The sequence below is a fragment of the Eumetopias jubatus genome, unplaced genomic scaffold (genome assembly GCF_037043125.1).
Source record: "Eumetopias jubatus isolate StellerSeaLion01/CBP00866 unplaced genomic scaffold, mEumJub1_p1.0 scaffold_2, whole genome shotgun sequence".
Taxonomy (NCBI): Eukaryota; Metazoa; Chordata; class Mammalia; order Carnivora; family Otariidae; genus Eumetopias; species Eumetopias jubatus.
This window is the reverse complement of record NW_028274808.1, coordinates 168,092,903-168,112,706: the sequence shown is the minus strand read 5'-3', so window position 1 is coordinate 168,112,706 and position 19,804 is coordinate 168,092,903. Positions and strand designations below refer to the sequence as shown.

General features: G+C 47.2%; 1 protein-coding gene across 1 annotated transcript; it reads right to left on the bottom strand.

Moving 5' to 3' along the window:
- Nucleotides 1-3,876: 3,876 nt before the first annotated feature.
- PHOX2B (paired like homeobox 2B) lies at nucleotides 3,877-6,633 on the bottom strand. Its single transcript, XM_088020867.1, has 3 exons — nucleotides 6,393-6,633; nucleotides 5,356-5,543; nucleotides 3,877-4,392 (listed from the first exon to the last, which is right to left on the bottom strand). Exons 1-3 carry the CDS (start codon nucleotides 6,631-6,633, stop codon nucleotides 3,877-3,879), a joined length of 945 nt encoding a protein of 314 aa, XP_087876993.1.
- Nucleotides 6,634-19,804: the final 13,171 nt, after the last annotated feature.

Below are 19,804 nucleotides of genomic sequence, written 5' to 3'. Positions count from 1 at the left end.
AGGCAGAGGTGACCCAAATTAAAAAGAAGTTGATACTTAAAATACTAAAGCTGGGTGCCTCCAGACATTAGAAATGCAGTCCTCTGGGAAGCCGGAGTGGTGTGGGGATAGGAAGCATATTTTCCTCTTCAATCTCCAGTTTCCTTTATCCTGGAGATAAGTTGCTCAAAGCAGGTCAAGGCCAAGAGAAGGGGATTTGGGGATCCTTACCTAGTTCGTGCCCATCTGAAAGGATTTCTAGGACCTTAGCTGAGGTTTCTAAAAACTCTTCTTTGGCTATTTGTCTTTCCTCTTCCTTCTCTCTTTTCTTCCTCTATTTCTTATTTTGTTTCTTTCTCCTGGTCTTGCCTTCTCCAAAATGCCTGCCCCACTGTTCTGCCCATCAGCTTACAGAGGCTTACTTGGTGTTCTTCAATGCCTTGGGGAAGGCTAATTTTCCTCCAGCAAAGCCTAGGACTGGGTTACCTGGGCTTTGAGTGTTCTTTTCATCTATAAATTCCTGCCTTTCCTTTTGCCTCTCCCAGACCTTGTAAATTATATTTTCAACCAAGGACTGGGATCTAAGGGATCTAGCAATTGCTAGAATTTTAGACCAGCACAATTAATGCCATTGTTTATAGAATATTGTCTTGGGGAGTTTGCATAGGGCATTTAGACATAGTTTTTTTTTTTTTAAGACTATTTAAAAGCCCTTTAGAAAAACTATTAGAAGTTAGATAAGATCCAAATATTTGAAAATTCTAAATGAAATCTGCCTGATTTGATGCAAGCTGTATTTGGATGCATAAGGTGAGAAGCTCTAATAAATTCAAGCCGGATCAGCAGCTAGTCCTCAGACCAGAGCCGGCAGACAGTGGGCTCCCCTCAGATGAGGGGAACTGAGTCATTTATTGATAAGGCCCAGAGAAGTATCACACAGGCCTCTGCTTGAAGAAGGTGGCCCAACCAAAGAGTTCAAGGAAGAGGCAGAATTCCATTTGGGGGCTGTGGTAATGATTTCTTCCTTCCAAAAAGGGATCACTGAAGCTGCCAGTGACCCCCACCACTACCATCACCACCACACACACCACACACACACACATACACACCTGCTCCCAAAGTAGTCCCAATTCTGCAACCTTCCTGTTTGGGTTTCTTAAAGTCTCATTCGGTGGTTCTCATATCCTCTACAGAGCTCATTAAAACATATATTGCTTCTTCCTCACCCCCCAACCCCCGCCCCACGCCAGAGTTTCTGATTCAGTAGATCTAGGATGGAGTCTAAGAATTCATGGGTCTAACAAGTTCCCAAGTGATGTTGATGCTGCTGGTCCAGGGACCACACTTTGGGAACCACTGGTGTAGTTAATGGGCAGGCTCTGGAATCAGATTTCCTGAGTTCAAAGACCTGCCCCATCATTCATACACTGGAGACTCTTGAGCAAGTTAATTTGTCTGTTGCCTTAGCATCTCATCCGTTTAAAAGAAAATGAATATAGGAATTGTACCTGCTTCCTGGTGTTGTTTTGGGGGGTAGATGAGATAATGCATGGAAAGCAGAAACTGCTACACGCCAGTGCTCACTAATTTCGGTTGTTGTCAGTGTTATTTCTCCAAACACACCAACATTGCTGAGCTGTTCTCAGGCCAGGGCCATCCTGATCCACTTGCCCACACAGAGACCCTCCGGGGTGCTGGCATTCTGCAGGGCTTAAGGAAGCTGGACCACTTGGACCCCACCAGATGCCATTGGTCTTGAATGCACATACACACAAATCCTCACTTTTGAGTCTTTCTCAAAGTCGGGTATTTGAAACCCGACTTTGCTGCCACTGAGTCCTCTGGCCTCAGCCTAGGCATCCATGTGAACATTTTTATCAACACCCTGGTGTCCTTTTGTGCTCGGTGACCGAGAGACAAATAAACACGGGCCAGAGAATCTTGTCTGCTATCCCAAGCACTACATTTTATATTGGCTGAATTTGGCTGTGTGAATTTAGACTCCGCAACCCGCTTGGGTTTCCAGAGCCTCGGTAGCTTCTAGATATTTTGTACAATTTCCTCTTCTTCTGTCCTCTGTCATTTCTAAAATTAAATTAAAACAAAACAAAACAAAAAGGCATCAAGGAAAAGTCGAATGAAGAGTTCAATTGCTAGACTTGCTTTTTGTTTTTATTATCAACAATCAAGTTAATGGTACACTCTTGGAAAACTATATGCACATGTAGAAATATTTCCCTTTTAAATAGAAGCATTCATTATAACACATATAAATAAATTCGAAAATCTGAAACATAACTTATAACGCTTATGTTCACAAACATAGTCCAACAAGAAGAAAAAAGAAATCAGACAGACATGCACCTGATAACAAAAATATATACCATTGTCTGAACTGTGGTCTCTCTAAACACAAAGGAATTGAACCCGTGAGAACCTTATTACTCCATAAAGACACACCATAGAGACTACAAGAAGAGAAAAACATTATACGGTCACGTAGAGGAGACGGTCTGTACTGATATTAACACGATACAATTGAGTCACAGAACACAGTTGTAGAAAGACACCGAAAAAGTTAAAGCCTCAACATTCAACTAATATCTATAGTTTGTGCCTTTTAAAATAAAAAACAAAAACAAAAACAAAAAACAAAAACAAAAAACAAAATCCCAACAGAGATGTCTAATCTGCTTGAAGAATGGAATCATCAATATACAGTCCATCCACCATACAGGATGTGAGTCCATTTCGGATCGAACAGAAATGCAAACCGAGACACTTCTGCAAACTTGTGTGTACGCCTTTCTTTGCTCGGTAGCTTTCTCTGCAGCCAGTTGCGTGGACTGCAATTGACTCTAATCCAAAGCAGTGCCAAAAAGTTCGGTAAAAGCTGGTGGAAGAAGAAAACGCCGGTGGGGGTGACGGGAGAGAAAAAAAGGGAGGAGTTGCGAAATAGGAGACCGTTTGCAGAGTTTGTGGATGAAAAGGCATCTCATGTATAGGGCATCTTTCAAGGGCCGAGCGGCTGCAAAGATTCGGGGTTGGGAGTTGCAACTGTGTGGGGTTCGGATGCACTAACGGCGGGATGATACTTGGCGAGGTGGGACAGGCAGGCGGGAGCGAGGAAGTCACCTGGACCGCGGGGACAGTCCGCTCCAGTCGTCGCCCGCGGCAGCCCGAACCCAAGGACACGAGGGGAAGGGGGTTTGGAAGGCATCCCTACTCTCCCTTGAGGAGGAGCCCCAGGGGAGTCTGTGATGTCGGGAGGGGTTCACAAGATAGACGGTGTTAGCTTCAGCCTCCCTTCTTCCCCACCTTACTTGTTTCCCCTTGGATTTTCAAACCCTTCCGGATTGTTTGTTGGCTTGTTTTTTTAAAGTGATTGCTGCCTTCCTAATGTTTGTTTGTTTGTTTGTTTTTAATTTGGGGGGATTGTTTATTTTTCTCTTTTTCTAAGCAAGTCACTGAGTCGGTTGTGCCCCCCCCCCCACTCTCCCTGTCACCTGCTCGGGCCACAGACACACATTCCCCGAGACACACAGACACCGACACGCAGACACAGCCCCCTGAGAGTGCCCCCGAGTCCGGGCCGCGCTGTTCACACCTCGCGGTCAGCAGGCGGAGCCCTGGCCGGTCTGCGCGGCCCTGAGGCAGGTGCGAAGCTAGGGAAGTTTTGAGTTTTGTGTTGCTGGGGGGTTCAGGATGGGGTGTAGGAGTGGGGTTGAAATGGGGGCGACGCCATTTTCTCTTTATTCTTATCGCGATGACTTTAGGCTCTCAACGAAAAGCCACGGCAGCAGCGACGACAATAGCCTTGAGCCTACCCGCTCGCCCACTCGCCCGCCCGGACCCGGCTCGCGCGCCGCCGCCGCCGCCGCCGCCGCACATCCCAGATCAGAACATACTGCTCTTCACTAAGGCGGCTTTGGCACCGTTGGGTCTTTGGAGCGAAGATAGGACGCTGGCGAAGGGGCCCCCGAGCGAATCCGGGATGGAGGTGATGGGGCCGGGGCCGGGAGCCCAGCCTTGTCCAGGGCCCCCGGCCGCAGCCAGGCCTCCGGCCGCCGCCGCCGCCGCCGCCGCTGCCGCCGCCGCCGCCGCCGCCGCCGCTGCCGCCGCGCCGCCCTTGCCGGGTTCGCCTCCCGGGCCCCCGGGCCCCGCGGCCCCCGGGGCTCCTGCCGGGCTGGGTCCGCCGCCGCCGCCGCCGCTCGCCCCGCAGCTGGGAGTGGGGTTGGGGTTGGGGCCGGGGCCCCCAGTGCTGTCCGGGTCGGTACTCTTGGCCTCTTTGCTCTCGTCGTCCCGGGACGAGTCGGATTTCTTTCCCGAAGAGCCGTTCTTGGCCGCGGCCGCGGCGGCCGCAGCCGCGCGCTCCTGCTTGCGGAACTTGGCGCGGCGGTTCTGGAACCACACCTGGCCGGAGAGGAGAGGCGAGGCGGTGAAGCAGGGATAAGACAAAGCGTGGATTAGGACGGCCTACGTTCCGTTTCGGCTTGTTTTAAAACCCCGCCACCAAGTCTGCCCCCGCCCTTGTTGCCCTTGCGTCTTCGGAGAAACTTTCTTAAGGTCACCGGAGCAAGCCAGCGAAATGGTTGCTTGCAGGAGAGGTTAGAAGACCCCAGGTCCCAGAAAGGCCCTAAAATGGAAGACTTTATTTTGGCGGGCCTTTGCTCAGTCTATTTCTGGAACCGCCCCACCCTCGCCGTAACCGCTAGGCCGCAAGTCTAAGGTTAAAGGCTAATTGGTAGAAGGAGGAGGGGGGTCTTTGGGTTTGATGCTCGCCGCGCATCCTGGCCTTTAGGCCTGATACAGCGTACAATGGGGCTCACCTGGAGAGGCGCCTTGGCCAGCTTGTGAGTGCATCTGTTTCCCTAAAAGGTTAGAGTTAGCCGCGTTTCGTGACCCCCATGGAGTCACAACCCCTTTGCAAATGGGTTCCAAGTCATAGTTACCGGGAAAATGCACCCACACTCATGGTTCCAAGTTAAAAGAGCTTGAGTTAGGAGGCAGAAAAACAAAAACAAAAAGCCCACGTCGAATACGGAGGCAAAGTCTGCACGCCTCCTACAAGGCACTTTCTGTCCTGCAAAAGCCTAGCTCATTCACGTCCCAAGACCCCGAAAGTCTCTGCAGGGCTACATGGGGTGGGAAAGGCTTTGCACCTGTGCACATATAAACAAGAGCGCGCACCCTAACGCTTCCTCGTGCGCACAGCCCCTCCGAACTTGGCCTCTCTGCTCAGCCCTGGGTCCCGGGCCCTTCTTGTCTTTGAGAGGGCCGGGTATTCCGAACCTTCAGGAGCACCGCCCGGTCCCCGCCACCGTACCCTACCCGGCCCGGTGCGGCGACGCAGGGTCGGTTTGTGGGCGCGCGTACCTGGACTCGCGCTTCGGTGAGGTCGATCTTCAGGGCCAGCTCCTCCCGGGTATAGATGTCAGGGTAGTGCGTCTCTGCGAAGACCCTCTCCAGCTCTTTGAGCTGCGCACTAGTGAAAGTGGTGCGGATGCGCCGCTGCTTGCGCTTCTCGTTGAGGCCGCCGTGGTCGGTGAAAAGTTTGTAAGGAACTGGGGGACGACAGAGGGGACAGCGTGTGAGCAAAACTGTCCGGAGCGCGCGCGCCGCGGAGCCGGAATGTGCGGACTCCAAGGTCAGGTAGCACTGGAGCGGCCACCGGCGCCCGCGCGGGCGACTGGCTGCGAGGAGCTGCCGAGAAAAACCGAGCAAATTAGTTATATACCGGAACCGGCGAACCTCGGGCTTTGGAGGAGTCCCCTCTTGGCACGGGCGCCTTTGGATGGGTTGAAATAGCGCAGTGGGGACGGCCGAGGGCCGGGACACGGGATAATGCTTTGATAAGGAAAAACGAGAGAGGAAAAAAGTCCAAAAACATCATTCGGAATACCAGGGAACCAGGGAAGAAGTTACCCAACACTCCCACTGTTGGAACTTTTCAATTCTCAGAAGTTGACCCTGCCCAAAAGTTGGGGGAAGAGTGCTGCAAAAAAAATAATAAATTAAAGAAATAATCATAAAAATGACCAGCCAAAGAGGTGTGAGCCGCTGTCGGTTCTTAAAAAGAGAGAGAGAGAGACACTGCCAGTAATGAGCTTTACTCTTTGTTATTTAATTATTTTCTAAGCTTTACGTCTCATCGCAAAGTAAATAAATTATGCCTATCATTTTGGCAGCTTAAGATAATTTTGTTGGCGGTTCGGGTGTGACTAGGATAGTGTAACCCTGTAAGTGAATTACCCCTCCCTGCAATCGCTTCTAACGTGATAAATTCTTTCATTTGTGTAAGCAAATTTCGTTTGGTAAATACTAAACACATTTCCATTTTCAAATGCAATCAAGGCTTCCTATATACGAGCGGAAAGGCGGCTTCCTCGGCTGAGAAAGCTGGCGGTCCTTACCTGCGGCGTACGGACTGCTCTGGTGGTCCCTGAGGGTGCCGAGGCTGCAGGATCCCGGCGTGAGGGACGGGCAGCCGGACGTGGCCCCAAAAGTGGTCCTTATCGGGTTATACTGGAAGCCACTGGCCTGGCTGCAGGAACTGAAGTCAGCATAGGCTGAAGCCAGGCTCGAGGTGTCCATCCCAGCCATACAGGACTCGTAGGCAGAGGAATTGAGGTAAGAATATTCCATTTTATACATTGAAAAGGCTCTGGATGGCTCAGCCAAGTGGAAAAATGAAATAAAAGATGGGTATGGAGAAGGTGGCTGGAGTGGGGAGATGTGCACAGCTCAACGCCTGCCTCCAAACTGGCCTCCTTACTACCAGCAGAGCCTAGTTTTATGAAAAAGCCTCCTATGAGATGCCTTGTCTGAGGTCTCTAGAGCATATAGTCCTCATAATAAACTTGGCTCTTTCCACTTGGACAATAGCAAAGCGGTTGGTCTTATTGCTGGCGCTTTTTACATGACAATAACTCATCCGTCTATTGGGCTGGCACTGGGGAACTGAGCTGTCCAACCTCCCTATCATTGATTCCTGCATCTCTAATTAGAATTTAATACCACACCATTACGCACTGAGCCCCTGATCCTCCCTTCTAACCAGCTCCCTGCCCTTTAATTCAATCACACTACTTGGAAATAATGAAAGTTGGGTGACGATTCTCCCTGATCCAATTTCCCCGAGCTTTTAAGCCTTTTTAACTGATCATATACCTTAGGCATAAATTGAGATAGTGTGTGTGTTTTCCCCCTTCTTCGTCCTCTTTTTTTTTTCCCCCCTCGGTTAGGGAGAAGAAACCTTGATGTCATAGAAAACCTGTTTTGTAAGAGCGTTACACGCTCAATTTAACAACAAGCCTACCCCCTGAAGTGCATGAAATGTTATAAAGGACTGGGACATTGGCAAGACTCAGGCGCCCTGTAACATAGAGTAAGTGGGCCAAGGGGGTTTATGTGAAGGATAAGCGGATTTCTTTTAAATACACCTGGTAGAGGGGGTTAAAAAAAAAAAAGAGCATCTTATAAATTGCATTTCTTGTCGCAGCTTAACATGCTTTTCTAGAGACTCCGCTTACACAGCTGTTTAAAAAAATAAAGCAACATCTGAGTAAAGCTCTTGAATGTGAAACATCTGGATTGTCTCTACTGATGACTTCTTTGAGGTCTGCTCTCTGTCTTTCTGCATTAGCTCGGAGTTTGCATTTTGTTGGTTTGGAGGTTCTGTGTGGTTGTTGATTTTAATTGCGCCATGACTAGCAAGTGGGCACGAAGTGTCCCCAAATGTGTCCCCTCTTCCATCCCTCTCGGGCACTCTCCTCTTTTATCACCTACACTTTTGCAGGTGCCCCCAATCTACCAGAGACCCGGGGTTTCGCAAAGAGGATTGCTGTCCGCTTGCCTTTTAGGTGTGTTGACTGCAGTGAGAGAAATCTTTGCTCTCAAAATGCCCAGGCTCCAGGTCGAACACTTTCCTCCTCCAACTCCTCAGGCTCTAGGGTGCTGGCAGCAAGCTGCAGACAAAGAGGCGAACGGTGATTTGTGGACCTCAGTGGCCCCATGATTTAAGCGGAGGGTAATTTTCATTTGGTTCGTTAGGCTCTAGCAGAATAAGGAAAAGTATTTCATTAAATCCTTTCTCTCGGTAGGCAAGAGGAGGAATGCTTAGTTGAATCGCCGGGTGGTGTAAACAAACCCTGGATATTTTATATGAATTAAATGTGTAGATAATTAGTTTTATTGCATTCATTACCCCCTTTATGTGCTCTGTAACAAGTCAGTAATTAAAGTAACAAACTCATAAAGTCTTTATAGGGGCATTTAGGCGTTCAGTGTTTGCCAAACTAAGTGGTTTAATTCAATGCTAGTGCTGGGGAGTGGATGGGCGCCCGCTCTCCACTGCCCCCGTGTTTTATTGAGCACTAAACTGCGGCGGACGCTGTAATGGATTAAACAGGGACGGCGGCCCCCCAGCCTTGTGCTTCTCTGCTGGGTGAGTTTCAGGCTGATTTCAGGTGATGGCGCATCCTGTGGACGTTGGCAAGACCTAATGTCGGGAGTGCAGGCAGCAGGACCCGCAGAGCGGCTTGGTGATAGTTTTATGGGGAGGGCTGATAGTTTTATTGCAGTTGTATGTTGTACAATGCGTATTTGATAAAGAAGGGCCCTTGGTGACCAGTGTGCACTTTTTTTGTGCACGGGGGTGAAATGAAAATAAATGTGTACAAGGTTGTACTGCGGCGAGAAACAAATTGCAACACTCTAAATGGTTTTTCTTTATGGTCACCAGACAAGAGGAGAAAAGAGATGCAAACATCCGTCTTCGGTCCCCTAAACCTAAAGGCCAGCAAAGACGGATGGGAATCCAAGTGTTATTACAGTGGGGATTTGTCTTTATTTATCCCGTTCTCATGAATATGAATCTGCATTTAGAGCGGGAGGTGGCTGTGCCCCTTCAGACGCTACCCATGGAATTTCCCCACCCTTATTTACACCACCACCCTCCCCCCCCACCCCGCCTTAAGGGAGGTGGAGGATAGGTTGTCAAACATAAGGCAGCGATTGTCCAGGTTTTTCGAATCCCTCGAACTTTTGGGGGGGTGCCTCCGGGTTTTTCCCAACGCGACCCTGCTGCCCCAGGCCCGCATTCAAGGGGTGTGGATGCAGGGAGCACTGGCCTGGGTGGCGCCGGGTTAGCCCGCTCCTCCCGCTCACGTGGAGTTTCAGCCGTTTCTCTGCAGAAGTGTGACACAGCGTCTGGGAGGGGACGCGTTTCGGCTTCAAGGCCCTTGGCTTGGCAAATACCAGGCTTACACCTCTCTTGGCGCCCGTGCCTTGGTGCACCGGGGGTTGTGTCTCCGCCGGGTGTACAGCGCGCGCTCTCTGCCCAAGAAGCTCCATCCCCGACCGGTGTCACGGGGTCTGCGCCCGGGGCCCGGGCCCTACGCCCGCCCAGAGTGCGGGGCAATTACACCTTGCATCCCAATTTGCAGACAGTCCCCGGAGGCCCCTATAGCCCTTGGGGCGGAGGCGGGCCGCGGACTCGGAGTGTGAAGGGAGCTCGGAGGAGCAGGGTTTATGTCAACAGCTACCGAGGGTGGTGGCTCTTGAGTGACGATGTAGAACTTTGGGATTTAGTCGGTGCAGGAGGGCAGTCTTGGGTGCGCAGGAGCTGTTGACGTGGGGGGTGCTGTGTGCCGCACTGGGGAGCTGGATCTGGAGGCTTCCGAGGGTGACACCGGGAGAAGCAGGGGAGCGGGGCCCAAGGCGCCCCGGCGAGGGAAGTGCGAGGCCGCTGGGGGGTACCGGGGCGGGGTAGGGTGTGAGGGGCAGGCCCAGCCTCGGGCCGGAGCTGGGCACCGCCCCGCGCTCCCCGCGGCCCCGCGGCCCCGGGGGCTGGGTTTCTCCCAGCCCTGCGCTCCGCGGCGCCCACCCGCCTCCCTCCCCGCCTCCCCCGCCCCACCGCCCCGGTCTCTCCCCGGTGCCCCGGTCGGCCCAGGCCTCTCTCCAGGCGCCCCCTGCTGTCCGGCCTCGCCCGGGCGGGGTGCTGTGCGCCTCCTTCTCTTTGTACCAGGGGACCTTTCAGCGCCGGGACCGCACGGTCCGATGAGCAAATGCGCTTGACTTCATTTTCCCCTTTGTAGGCCTTGTAGGTTTATTTTGTTCAGTGTCACCGTCCCTCTTCCCACCCCACCCCACCCCCACCGTCCCTGGCCCGTCGTCCCCTCTGTGGGTCTTTTGTGGCCCGGGGTCCTGCTTCTGCTCCGAAGATGAAAGGCTTGCCGGGCTGGGCCAGACCGGAGCCCCAGCCCCAGCGCCCTGTTTTGTTAGAGTTGTGCTTTCTACACGCGAGCTCTCCCCTAAAAGTTGTACCAAATGGTTAATTTAATTATTCCAACTATAGACCAACTGCTTCAGCAGCCACCACCACGCGTCTGGGAGGAAAAAAGAAACCATCTATAAGAAATAATCTAATAAAAGTGAAGTGTAGAAAAACCCCTCCTGATTTTCAACCGGCACAAATAGAATTAGAGCTTCAGCATCCTTTTCCCAAACAGACCTTTTGTCCAGATCACAACTTCAGCCAACCAGCAATGTGTACAGTGCCTGCTATTTATTTTAATAGAGGCGGGTGGGTAGCGGAGATAGATTGATAGATAAATGACCGCATGGATAGATGGATGGTTTGATCCATCTTCCTCTGACTTCCCTTTCTTAATATGTGTACACGGTTGTTGTTTTTTTTTTTTCCCTGCCGATTTTCTGAATCAATAATGGAAAGGCAATGCTGTGGTAAAAGAAAGAAAGAAAAAAGCCATTTAAAGCGCCCGCGCGCGCGCGCACACACACACACACACACACACACACACACACACAAAAAGGGAAGAAACTACCGGCATATATACCATGAGAAAAAAAAATGTTTACATGCTACCCAGTACCAAATGAAAAAGGTTGAAAGTTTAAAAGAAACTTTTCTTTCCTTTTCTTTGCCATTCATAGGAAGGTTTCTTTTTCTTCTTTTTTTCCTTGAAAGTCAGAAAGAATGTTAGAAGACAAGGAAACAAAACAGCAAACAAAATGCCATTGTATTGTAGTAGCAATTCATGGGAAAACGCTTGTCAGCCTCCTAATGCCTCACTCCTAGGAGGCTGTTTTGAGGCTGTTTCACCGCAGGCGAAGCACAATAACATGGGAATGAATAAAATATTAAATACCAGTGAGAGTTTCAGAGGAATTTTCTTTTGATTGCTTTATTTGATATTGCATCCAAATTATCCTAGCACAGCGAGGCCACTGACTGCCAAAAGCTCTCCTCAGAACCAACAATTCTCTCAACCAGAGAATTTAAAAGGCAAGATTTGTCCTTGGGTTTCTCCAAAAAGATTTCTGCAGGCAGGAGCCTTTCTCATTCACCTGCACTAAGAAAATGACCTAGTCAGAATTTATTGAGAGCATTTCCCTGGAACATCAAGCAAACCAACCACAGCATCCCCAAGTATGAAGATCCACTGGTAGAGACCATCTTCTAGCATTTTAGAATTTTTTCCACATTTTCCATTTGCCTAGCAACCGTAATACACATTTCATAATAGAAATTCTTCGTATTTCTGGTAACTAACCTCCTGGCACTGTGGGACTAACAATCATTAACTGATTGACAATAGCGTGTGCAAAGCAATTAACACAGTGCTTGGCACCTGGAAAGAATCCAGTGAATGTCAGATGTGAGTATGATGATGATGGTGATGATGATGGTGGTGATGACGATGAAGAAGATGATGATGATGGTAGAGTCTCCTTGAATTGCATATTAAACACTTTGGAATTTAGACAGTGCATGGACCTGGTCTTTCCTATTGCATGTTTATAATGCATATGAAAGAGCAGGCTCTACGATACCAAATGGGAGAAAATAAAGCAATCGGGCAGAAAATTTCTCTTAAGAATATACTGGAAGACATGTATGTGTAGAAGTTAATTATATGTTTTGTCTTATTTTTTACACAATATTTATGCAGGATTAATGTGGTGCTTTACTCCTGCATATAAATATTATGTGTCCAGGGTCATGTCACTTTAAAAGACATCTGCCCTGGGTTAGCTGTGTGGGTTTGGGTTGGAGCTTTATGGCTAACTCATAGATGGTGTTTCTGTATTTAAATTCACTTCAGAGACACCCCATATCTAAGTGCTATCCTCCATATAGGTGATGGGATACAGATCTCCAGTATGTATCTTTTTAAGGACATCATCACGGAAGAGCCCCGTTCTACTTCTCTAGTTGTCTCCCTGACCAATGCTATGATTAGCAGAAGGGGCTGCCTGTTACCTTTTTTTTTTTTTCTTTTTGCTGGAGTTTGGCTAATAGTAGTAACATCTGCTGGGCTGGTGGTGGGGAGACATGGGGCATTTGATCAGAGTCACAGATGTAAAAGTGACATCTGCTTGTAACAAAGAAAGGAGAAACAAAATTAAATTAGGCAGGGAGGCCTTTCTGTCTGAACCAAAAAAGAAAAAAAAACTATTTGAAAAAGGAGGAAAAAAAATAATCATGAGACCTGAGCAAGCTTGCAGGGTGCAGAAGAACATTTACGGAGAGGATCATGATTTTCCAGGCCAGCAGCTGCCAGAAAAACTAGAATAGCAACATCCTAAGGTAGCAATGTCCTGAAACTTTGAAGGCATCTTCTTCTGCTCCAAAGAAAAGGATCAGGTAAGATTATTCTTCTCAGCTAAGCAACGTCGTCCTAACCTGTGTGAGTATGGTATGTGTTGAGAAATCATTTTCAGGTTGAAGACAGAAAGCGGGTGGGGAGAAAGCTTCTGGGGTTAATAAATATCCCTGTATATTTGGGGGTGAGTTTGGGCAAAAACAGACTTTCATTTCATAGCCATGTTAAAACTCCTATGAATGAGCCAGTTTTCACTGGGTTTATATGTGTGCTTAGAAGATGGCATTTCAGTTTGGGGTCTTGTGTACAGAGAAGCGATATGCTTAGCATCCTCCCAACCTTTATGCTAGGAAACCACAAGTATTACAAAGGGGCATCCTTTTATTCCCCCCTAACAGTCTCCTAAATTTCCCCAAGTGGAATAGATTATGACAGCTTTATATCAATTAATTTCACAATAACAGAAGCCACTGAACAAGATTCCCTCAACTTCCTACTTCCCAATCTATAAAGCGGTTGACATCTGTGCGCACTTGCTTCTCCATTGTTCCTACTGTATCCAGGAGGGAAGCCTATTCTAATCTAAAGCCCATCCTTCCACCATGCTTTAGAGTCCAGTCTCTTCCACCGGCTCAAAGACCTTACCCAACTCCTCTTCTTAGGAATCTTCAAACACTCATGCTCACCTGGATGTATCCTGTGTCATATAAACGTGCTCAAGCTACACTCATACTCATAACTAACTACCAAACACTATTTTCTTCCTTGGCGGCACCCACCACCACCACCACCACCATTTATCTACCTCCTCTACTTTACAGTCAAACATCTTGGAAAGAGTGGTCTGTTGTTCTCACTCTTTTTATTTCTTTACTTCTCAGTCACACACAGCTTCCTCTGACATGGCTCCCACCACCGTCACACAAATTAAACACTTCTCATTAAGATCACCAAATCCATTGGGGATCTTCCAGGCCTCAACTTACTTTAATGTGTAAGTCACTAGGGCTGCTTAACAAATATTCCCAGTTCTCCCTATTTCTAGGCGCATAGTATGATTTAACTTCCCTAACCCTTAAAAGTTCGATATGGCCATACGACTTGCTTTGGGCAATGAAAGTTGAATGGAAGTGTAAAGTGTGACTTCCGGGTGGAAGCCTTCAGACTTAGTGTCTGAGTCTCTCTACCCACTCTCTTTTGCCCTGTTTTATGGCAGCTGATGGAGCTCAGGTGGTGGCTCCTCTGTCAGCCTGATTCTGGAATAAGGATGCCGTAGAAAAGAACTCCCATAGGCTCATAATGGACATGTAGTTTCTTAGAGTGTCAAGGAAGGATTCTGAAAGAGGTGACATCCTTTATGCTAGGTACTAAAGAGTGAGTAGGAGTAAGCAAATAAAATGGTGGTAAAGTAGAAAAGGAGAAAGTTGCAGGCATAGGAATCAGCGATCATCAGTGACTCCAAAGTCAGAGAGCATGGAGTGTTTGGGAGTCTATAAGTAGTTCCATTTAGCGTTTTGTTAGAGCAGGAAAGATTCAGGGGGTGGGAGCCACACAAGGAGGGGCGTGATGAGACAGAAGGTAGGAGAGATGGCTGGAATCAGGTCCTGCAGGACTATGGATGCAGTGTAGTGGGATTTGGGGGGAGGGAATGAAGAAGTGGGGAAGCCAAGAGATAAATTAAGAGGCTTGTTCTAGGTAAGAAATGATGGATACCTAAGCAAGAGAATAGCAATGTAGGATGAAGAGAGGTCAAGGGATTCAAGAGATGTTATAGAAGTAGAGCCTTCAGGGGGCGCCTGGGTGGCTCAGTCGTTAAGCGTCTGCCTTCGGCTCAGGTCAGGATCCCAGGGTCCTGGGATCGAGCCCCACATCGAGCCCCACATCGAGCCCCACATCGAGCCCCACATCGAGCCCCACATCGAGCCCCACATCGGGCTCCCTGCTCAGCGGGAAGCCTGCTTCTCCCTCTCCCACTCCCCCTGCTTGTGTTCCCTCTCTCACCGTGTCTCTCTCTGTCAAATAAATAAATAAAATCTTTAAAAAAAAAAAAAGAAATAGAGCCTTCAGGTAGGCAGAGTACACAATTCTTCTGCCTAGTCCTGGGATTTCAGGGGGCCCAACAGGGAACCTCAAAACAAAAACTCTCTCCTATATCTGAGGGCAAGATCTTCACTTCTGTTACTTAGGTTAAGTGATCCTCATTAACACGCTTCTCTACGTTGGTAGCACTTGATGGTATCAACCCTTCGCTAGTCTGACCCATATTTATTAAACATCTATCCTCTGATGTCCCAGAAATCTGCACTTTGGAAGTGTTCAGATATTGTCTTGAAAGTTCATTTTTGAGATGGAGCAAATCCAAGGTCTACAGGCTTCTGAGGGGAGGGAGAACCACTGGACTGAAGGTGGGCACCCCCCACAGTGCAGCATGCCTTTGTTGGGGCACTGAATTTGCAGGGTCTGGATCTCTACACTAGACTGGCCATCAGACCGGTCACTGCTCAGTCTGGGGAGAGGTCTTAGTGGCCTCAGGAATTGGGATATAAATTTGTGAGGTTCTTTTGAGTCCTAACATTCTCTTAATTTTTATTATTATTATTATTATTTGGGGGCAGGGCTTAGGAATCTCCTCTACATACATTTCTCTATGAAAGAAGCAACATAAGAGGCAGTGTGTTTAGGGGTCAGGGAAGAGTACAACACCACGAGCAGGAAAGAGGAGAGTGATTGTCCTGTTTCTCCATTCTTTACATTAAAGTCTTAGAATTTTGTTCTCTGGGAGTATTTTCAAAGGAAGGTGCCAAAAGCCAGAGATCACAGACGGAAGAAGCACTGGTGATGAAAGAAAGGGCATTCCAGAAGAGGGAGCAGCTCTTTTAGGTGGCCCTTCCCTCTGTCACTTCCATCAGACCTAGTAGGTCACCATTTCCTGCACCCACAAGCAAAGCATGCCGAGTTCCTGGTACGCATGGCCTCCATGATACACAGAATTAATTCCAAGAAAATGGTCTTGCATTTGACTCGGCCCAGGGAGCCAAGTGAGAGTTGTGTCGGAAGCAGTCGAGTCGTTCATGGTCTTAAACTGCTCAGCCTTGAAATACATATAAAAACGCAAGAGAATTCTAAAACTTCTAAAGATATTTTCCTTTCTGGGTTTTCAGAAGAGCCTGCTGTTGTTGTTGTTTGTTTGTGTCATTTTACTTTATTTAGGAAGTTTGTGGGGTTTGCCAGTAATATACTGCAGCATCATGCATTTTAATGTGAATTTCAGCTGATTCAGAATTTAGAAGGAAACGCAATCCAGTACTCAGGGACAGGCACCATGCGTCCTAGACCTTAGGAGCCAGAAGACGATAAAATGGTTACAGTGATGCATGTTTGTAGAATTCCCCCAGTTAGATATAATGGAGAATATTAATTGTCTTCCTAAACACACAACATTTCTCCTCTCTCTCCCTCCCTGCCCCTCTCTCCTTCTCCCTTTCTTTCTCCTATTTGTTTAAGGTCCTAAGTTACACCGCAGCCGAAAGAATTAGGAGGCTGAGGGTTCTAATCACGAACTCCCTCCTCTCTGGCTTATTCATAAACCTTCACCATGTGGGATCAGGCTTAGTGGGGAGGAGGAGGGCAAGACATTTTTTAAGAGGAGGCAGGGAAGCTGCTAGGAGGGAAGTGGGACAAAATAATGGACAACACATCACAGTGAGTCACACAAGAGACTGCAGAGCAGAGGCCAACAGCTTTAACCCAAACCCCAGGGAAACCTCTTGAAAGAACAGCGTTAACCGCTGAGAGGTGAGCCACAGAGCACCAGACAACCCCAGGGTAGGGCCAGACCCTGCCCTTCCAGAGGCTGAGTTGAGGCCAGAGTGCGTTTCTTGGTCTTGCCTTGGCCAGGCCTGCACTCTTGGGCCAAGTTCCTTATTTGGCAGCTGCTGGGCAGTGATCTGTCCACCATCTGCTGAAACTGCCTTCTACTGAGGGAGCCACTCATTCTGTCCCCTCATCTCTGTGTGCAGAGGGCAGCAAAAACCCTCCAGGGAGGTTCCTGATTGCTCCTGGGAGATGATCGGGCCAGAGCAGACGGCACCCAACAGAGAGCTGGACCTGGGTGCCCTCTTCCTATTTTTATTGTTAATTATTTTTTTTTCTTATTTCAAGGAAATATCTGTTTTAGAAAACGTTATAGCATGTGGTCCTTAAAAAGAATTATTCTTGTGGGGCGCCTGGGTAGTGCAGTCGGTGAAGCATCCGACTCTTGGTTTTGGCTCCGGTTGTGATCTCAAGGGACGTGGGATCGACACCCAGGTCCGGGCTTGAGATTCTCTCTCCCTCTGCCTCTCTCTCTCTCGTTCTCTCAAATAAATAAATGAATCTTTTTAAAAAAGAATTATACTTGGATTTCTTCTATAACTGTTCAGTCTTTTTTTCCATATGCATATATAAATGTTTTTAAAATGGGAAACATTCTCTATGGACTGCTTTGTGATCTCCTCTTCCTCCTAGATTATATATCATGAACATCTTCCCAGGTTATGAAATATTCTTCTAATGTATTTTTATGGTTGTATGGTATTACGCGAGAAGCCATAGTTTATTTAGTCAACTCTGTTTTGTTCAACATTGAATTTGCTTCTAATTATTAAAGTATATTTAAAAGCACTGCTCTAGGTACGCTTTTAGCTAAATCTCTGCATAGCCACATGACTTGCTTAGCGTGCCTCCCTAAAAGTGAAATGATCAAAGAGTACACACTTTCAAAAAAGCTTTGGACACATGCTGCAAAATTGCCTTCCAGAAAGGTGGTATCAGTTTCTATTTGCAGAGAAGAATATGAGGGTATCTGTTTTCCAATACTCACTAACATTGTGTCATACCAGTGAAAGAGTTTTACACACTCTCTTCCTACTGTGCTATTAGAAATGAGCAAAAATTGGGGCTCAGTTGGTTGGGCATCTGCCTTCGGCTCGGGTCATTGTCCTGTAGTCCTGAGATTGAGTCCCATGTCGGGCTCCTTGCTCAGCAGGGAGCCTGCTTCTCCCTCTCCTTCTGCCTGCTACTTCCCCTGCTTGTGCTCGCTCTCTGTCAAATAAATACATACAAATCTTTTTAAAAATTAAAATAAATTTAAATAAATTTAAAAAAAAGAAGAAATGAGAAAAATTCTTAAGAAAGACAAGAGGTTGCCCAAAGAAACTAGCAATTTGATGCAAAAGAAGGAGAGCAGGAACAGGTCATTTTAAAGGACAAGAGACAGTAAGAATAGAGCCAAAAATGCCAGAGTCCAGCTTTATTTATTTATTTTTTATATCTAATGATGATAAAGAGGTCTCTTTCTTATGTTTAGAAAGAACTAGATGATAAAAGGGATAAATTTACCACTTGGGATTGATGTTTTTAATGTTGGGAAATGATAAAGAACACCGAATAAAACTCCAGTTTTAATTCTGTCTTTTCTGTCACTGAGAACAGGCATCAGAATGGAAAGGGTTAGCATGAACATGAGCACCAGGGACCAGAGCCCCAGGTGGTCAGAGTGCTTCCAAAAGATTCCCACCACCTTAAGGAGTTCTGCGAGGTCTCTGTCGTGGGGGCCCAAGAGAGCTTGCCCAGATCCCCACCCTGTTTTCGGTGGGGTCTGGAATCACGAAGGATGAAAAAGGAAGGAAAATCCGCTCTTCCAACAAACACATTTTCAAAGAAGGGAAGGAAAGGGGGCTCTGAGAGCAACAGACTGCTGGACTCAACAATTTCAGGGAAAATTCTAGATTAGATGTAAAAATTATGATGGAGAATGTCCCTCATACACAAAGGAGAGAGAACAGCATAAAGAAAACATTGAGCACCTCCCATCCAGAAATGACAATTATCAGCTGAATGGCCACCCCACCCTCCCCATTCTGATCCCCCCCCAATGCCCTGACTAGATTGTTTTGAGGCAAATCTAAAACATCATTTCCTTCTTAAGTATTTTAGTATTATCTCTAAAAGATAAGGACTCTTTTCTAAAAATACATAACCACAGTGCCATCATCACACCAACAAGAATTTCTTAGTATCTCCACATACCTGGTGTTCCATGTTCCCTAATTGTCTCACATACATGTTTTTTTTTTAGTTGGTTTGAGTCAGAATTCAAACAAGGTTCACACCCCACATTTGGTTTTTGTGTTTCATGAGTTTCTTTTAATCTATACGTCCCACCCCCCTTTATTTTCCTCCTTACAATTTACTTATTTTTTTAAGATTTTATTTTATTTGAGATAGAGACAGAGACAGAGACAGAGTATGGTAGGGGGGAGAGGCAGAGGGAGAGGGAGAAGCAGACTCCCCGCCGAGCCAGGAGCCCGATGTGGGGCTCTATCACATGACCCTGGGATCATGACCTGAGCAGTGGAAGGCAGACGCTTAACCACCTGAGCCACCCAGGTGCCCCCTTACAATTTATTTTATAGGAAAATGGCTCTGAGGTACTGTAGAATGGCACACATTCTGGATTTGGCTGATGGACCCCGCGTGGTGTTGGCTAATCCTAACTCTTATTATTTCCTGTGAACTGGTAGTTGGCTTTGGAGGCTTCTTCAGACTCAGGTTTGACTTTTTAGCAAGGATAGTCATAGGTGCTGCTGTATACTTCCCATTGCACATAGCAGGAGGCTGGTTGTCTGTCTTTTGATGATGTCAGGTTTGATCTGTGGGGCTGGGGTGTTATCTGGAATCATCCATTATAAAGTTCCCACGAGCCTGTTACCCTAGTGATTTTGGAGCCATTGATTAGTGTGCTGCCTCAATTACAAGATTTCATTCATATAAAGGGATGAAAGTGTTAATATTCTACTTACATCATTTTTTTGTTAATTTATTAGCTGGAATACTCCTGAAGAAAAAAAAAACCCTTCATTTATCAATCATCAGGTACCTAAGATATGGTTGGTATTGTCAGGTTTTGGCAAGTCAAGATAAATGCTGAATTCGTTCCCTTTATTTACCAGTTTTCAGAATGATGAGTTTCTTCCTTAGTGTCCTTAGTCATCAGTAGAGCTTTTTGTTTTGTTTTGGGGTTTGTTTGTTTGTTTGTTTGTTTTTTCCAGCATTATGAACTTATAGGTCTAAATTATGTTTTATGTATTTTCTTTCATTGCAGTGTTTATTTTTATTTGTGTTCAAATTACCCAAACTTTGACCAGTGGAAGCCT

Excerpts from the sequence above, each read along its gene's own strand:
- PHOX2B (XM_088020867.1), bottom strand. The coding sequence starts at position 6,633 with ATGTATAAAATGGAATATTCTTACCTCAATTCCTCTGCCTACGAGTCC. Across the intron at positions 5,544-6,392 it reads GAGCAGTCCGTACGCCGCAG|TTCCTTACAAACTTTTCACC; the intron begins GTAAGGACCGCC and ends GTCGTCCCCCAG. Across the intron at positions 4,393-5,355 it reads TCACCGAAGCGCGAGTCCAG|GTGTGGTTCCAGAACCGCCG; the intron begins GTACGCGCGCCC and ends CTCTCCGGCCAG.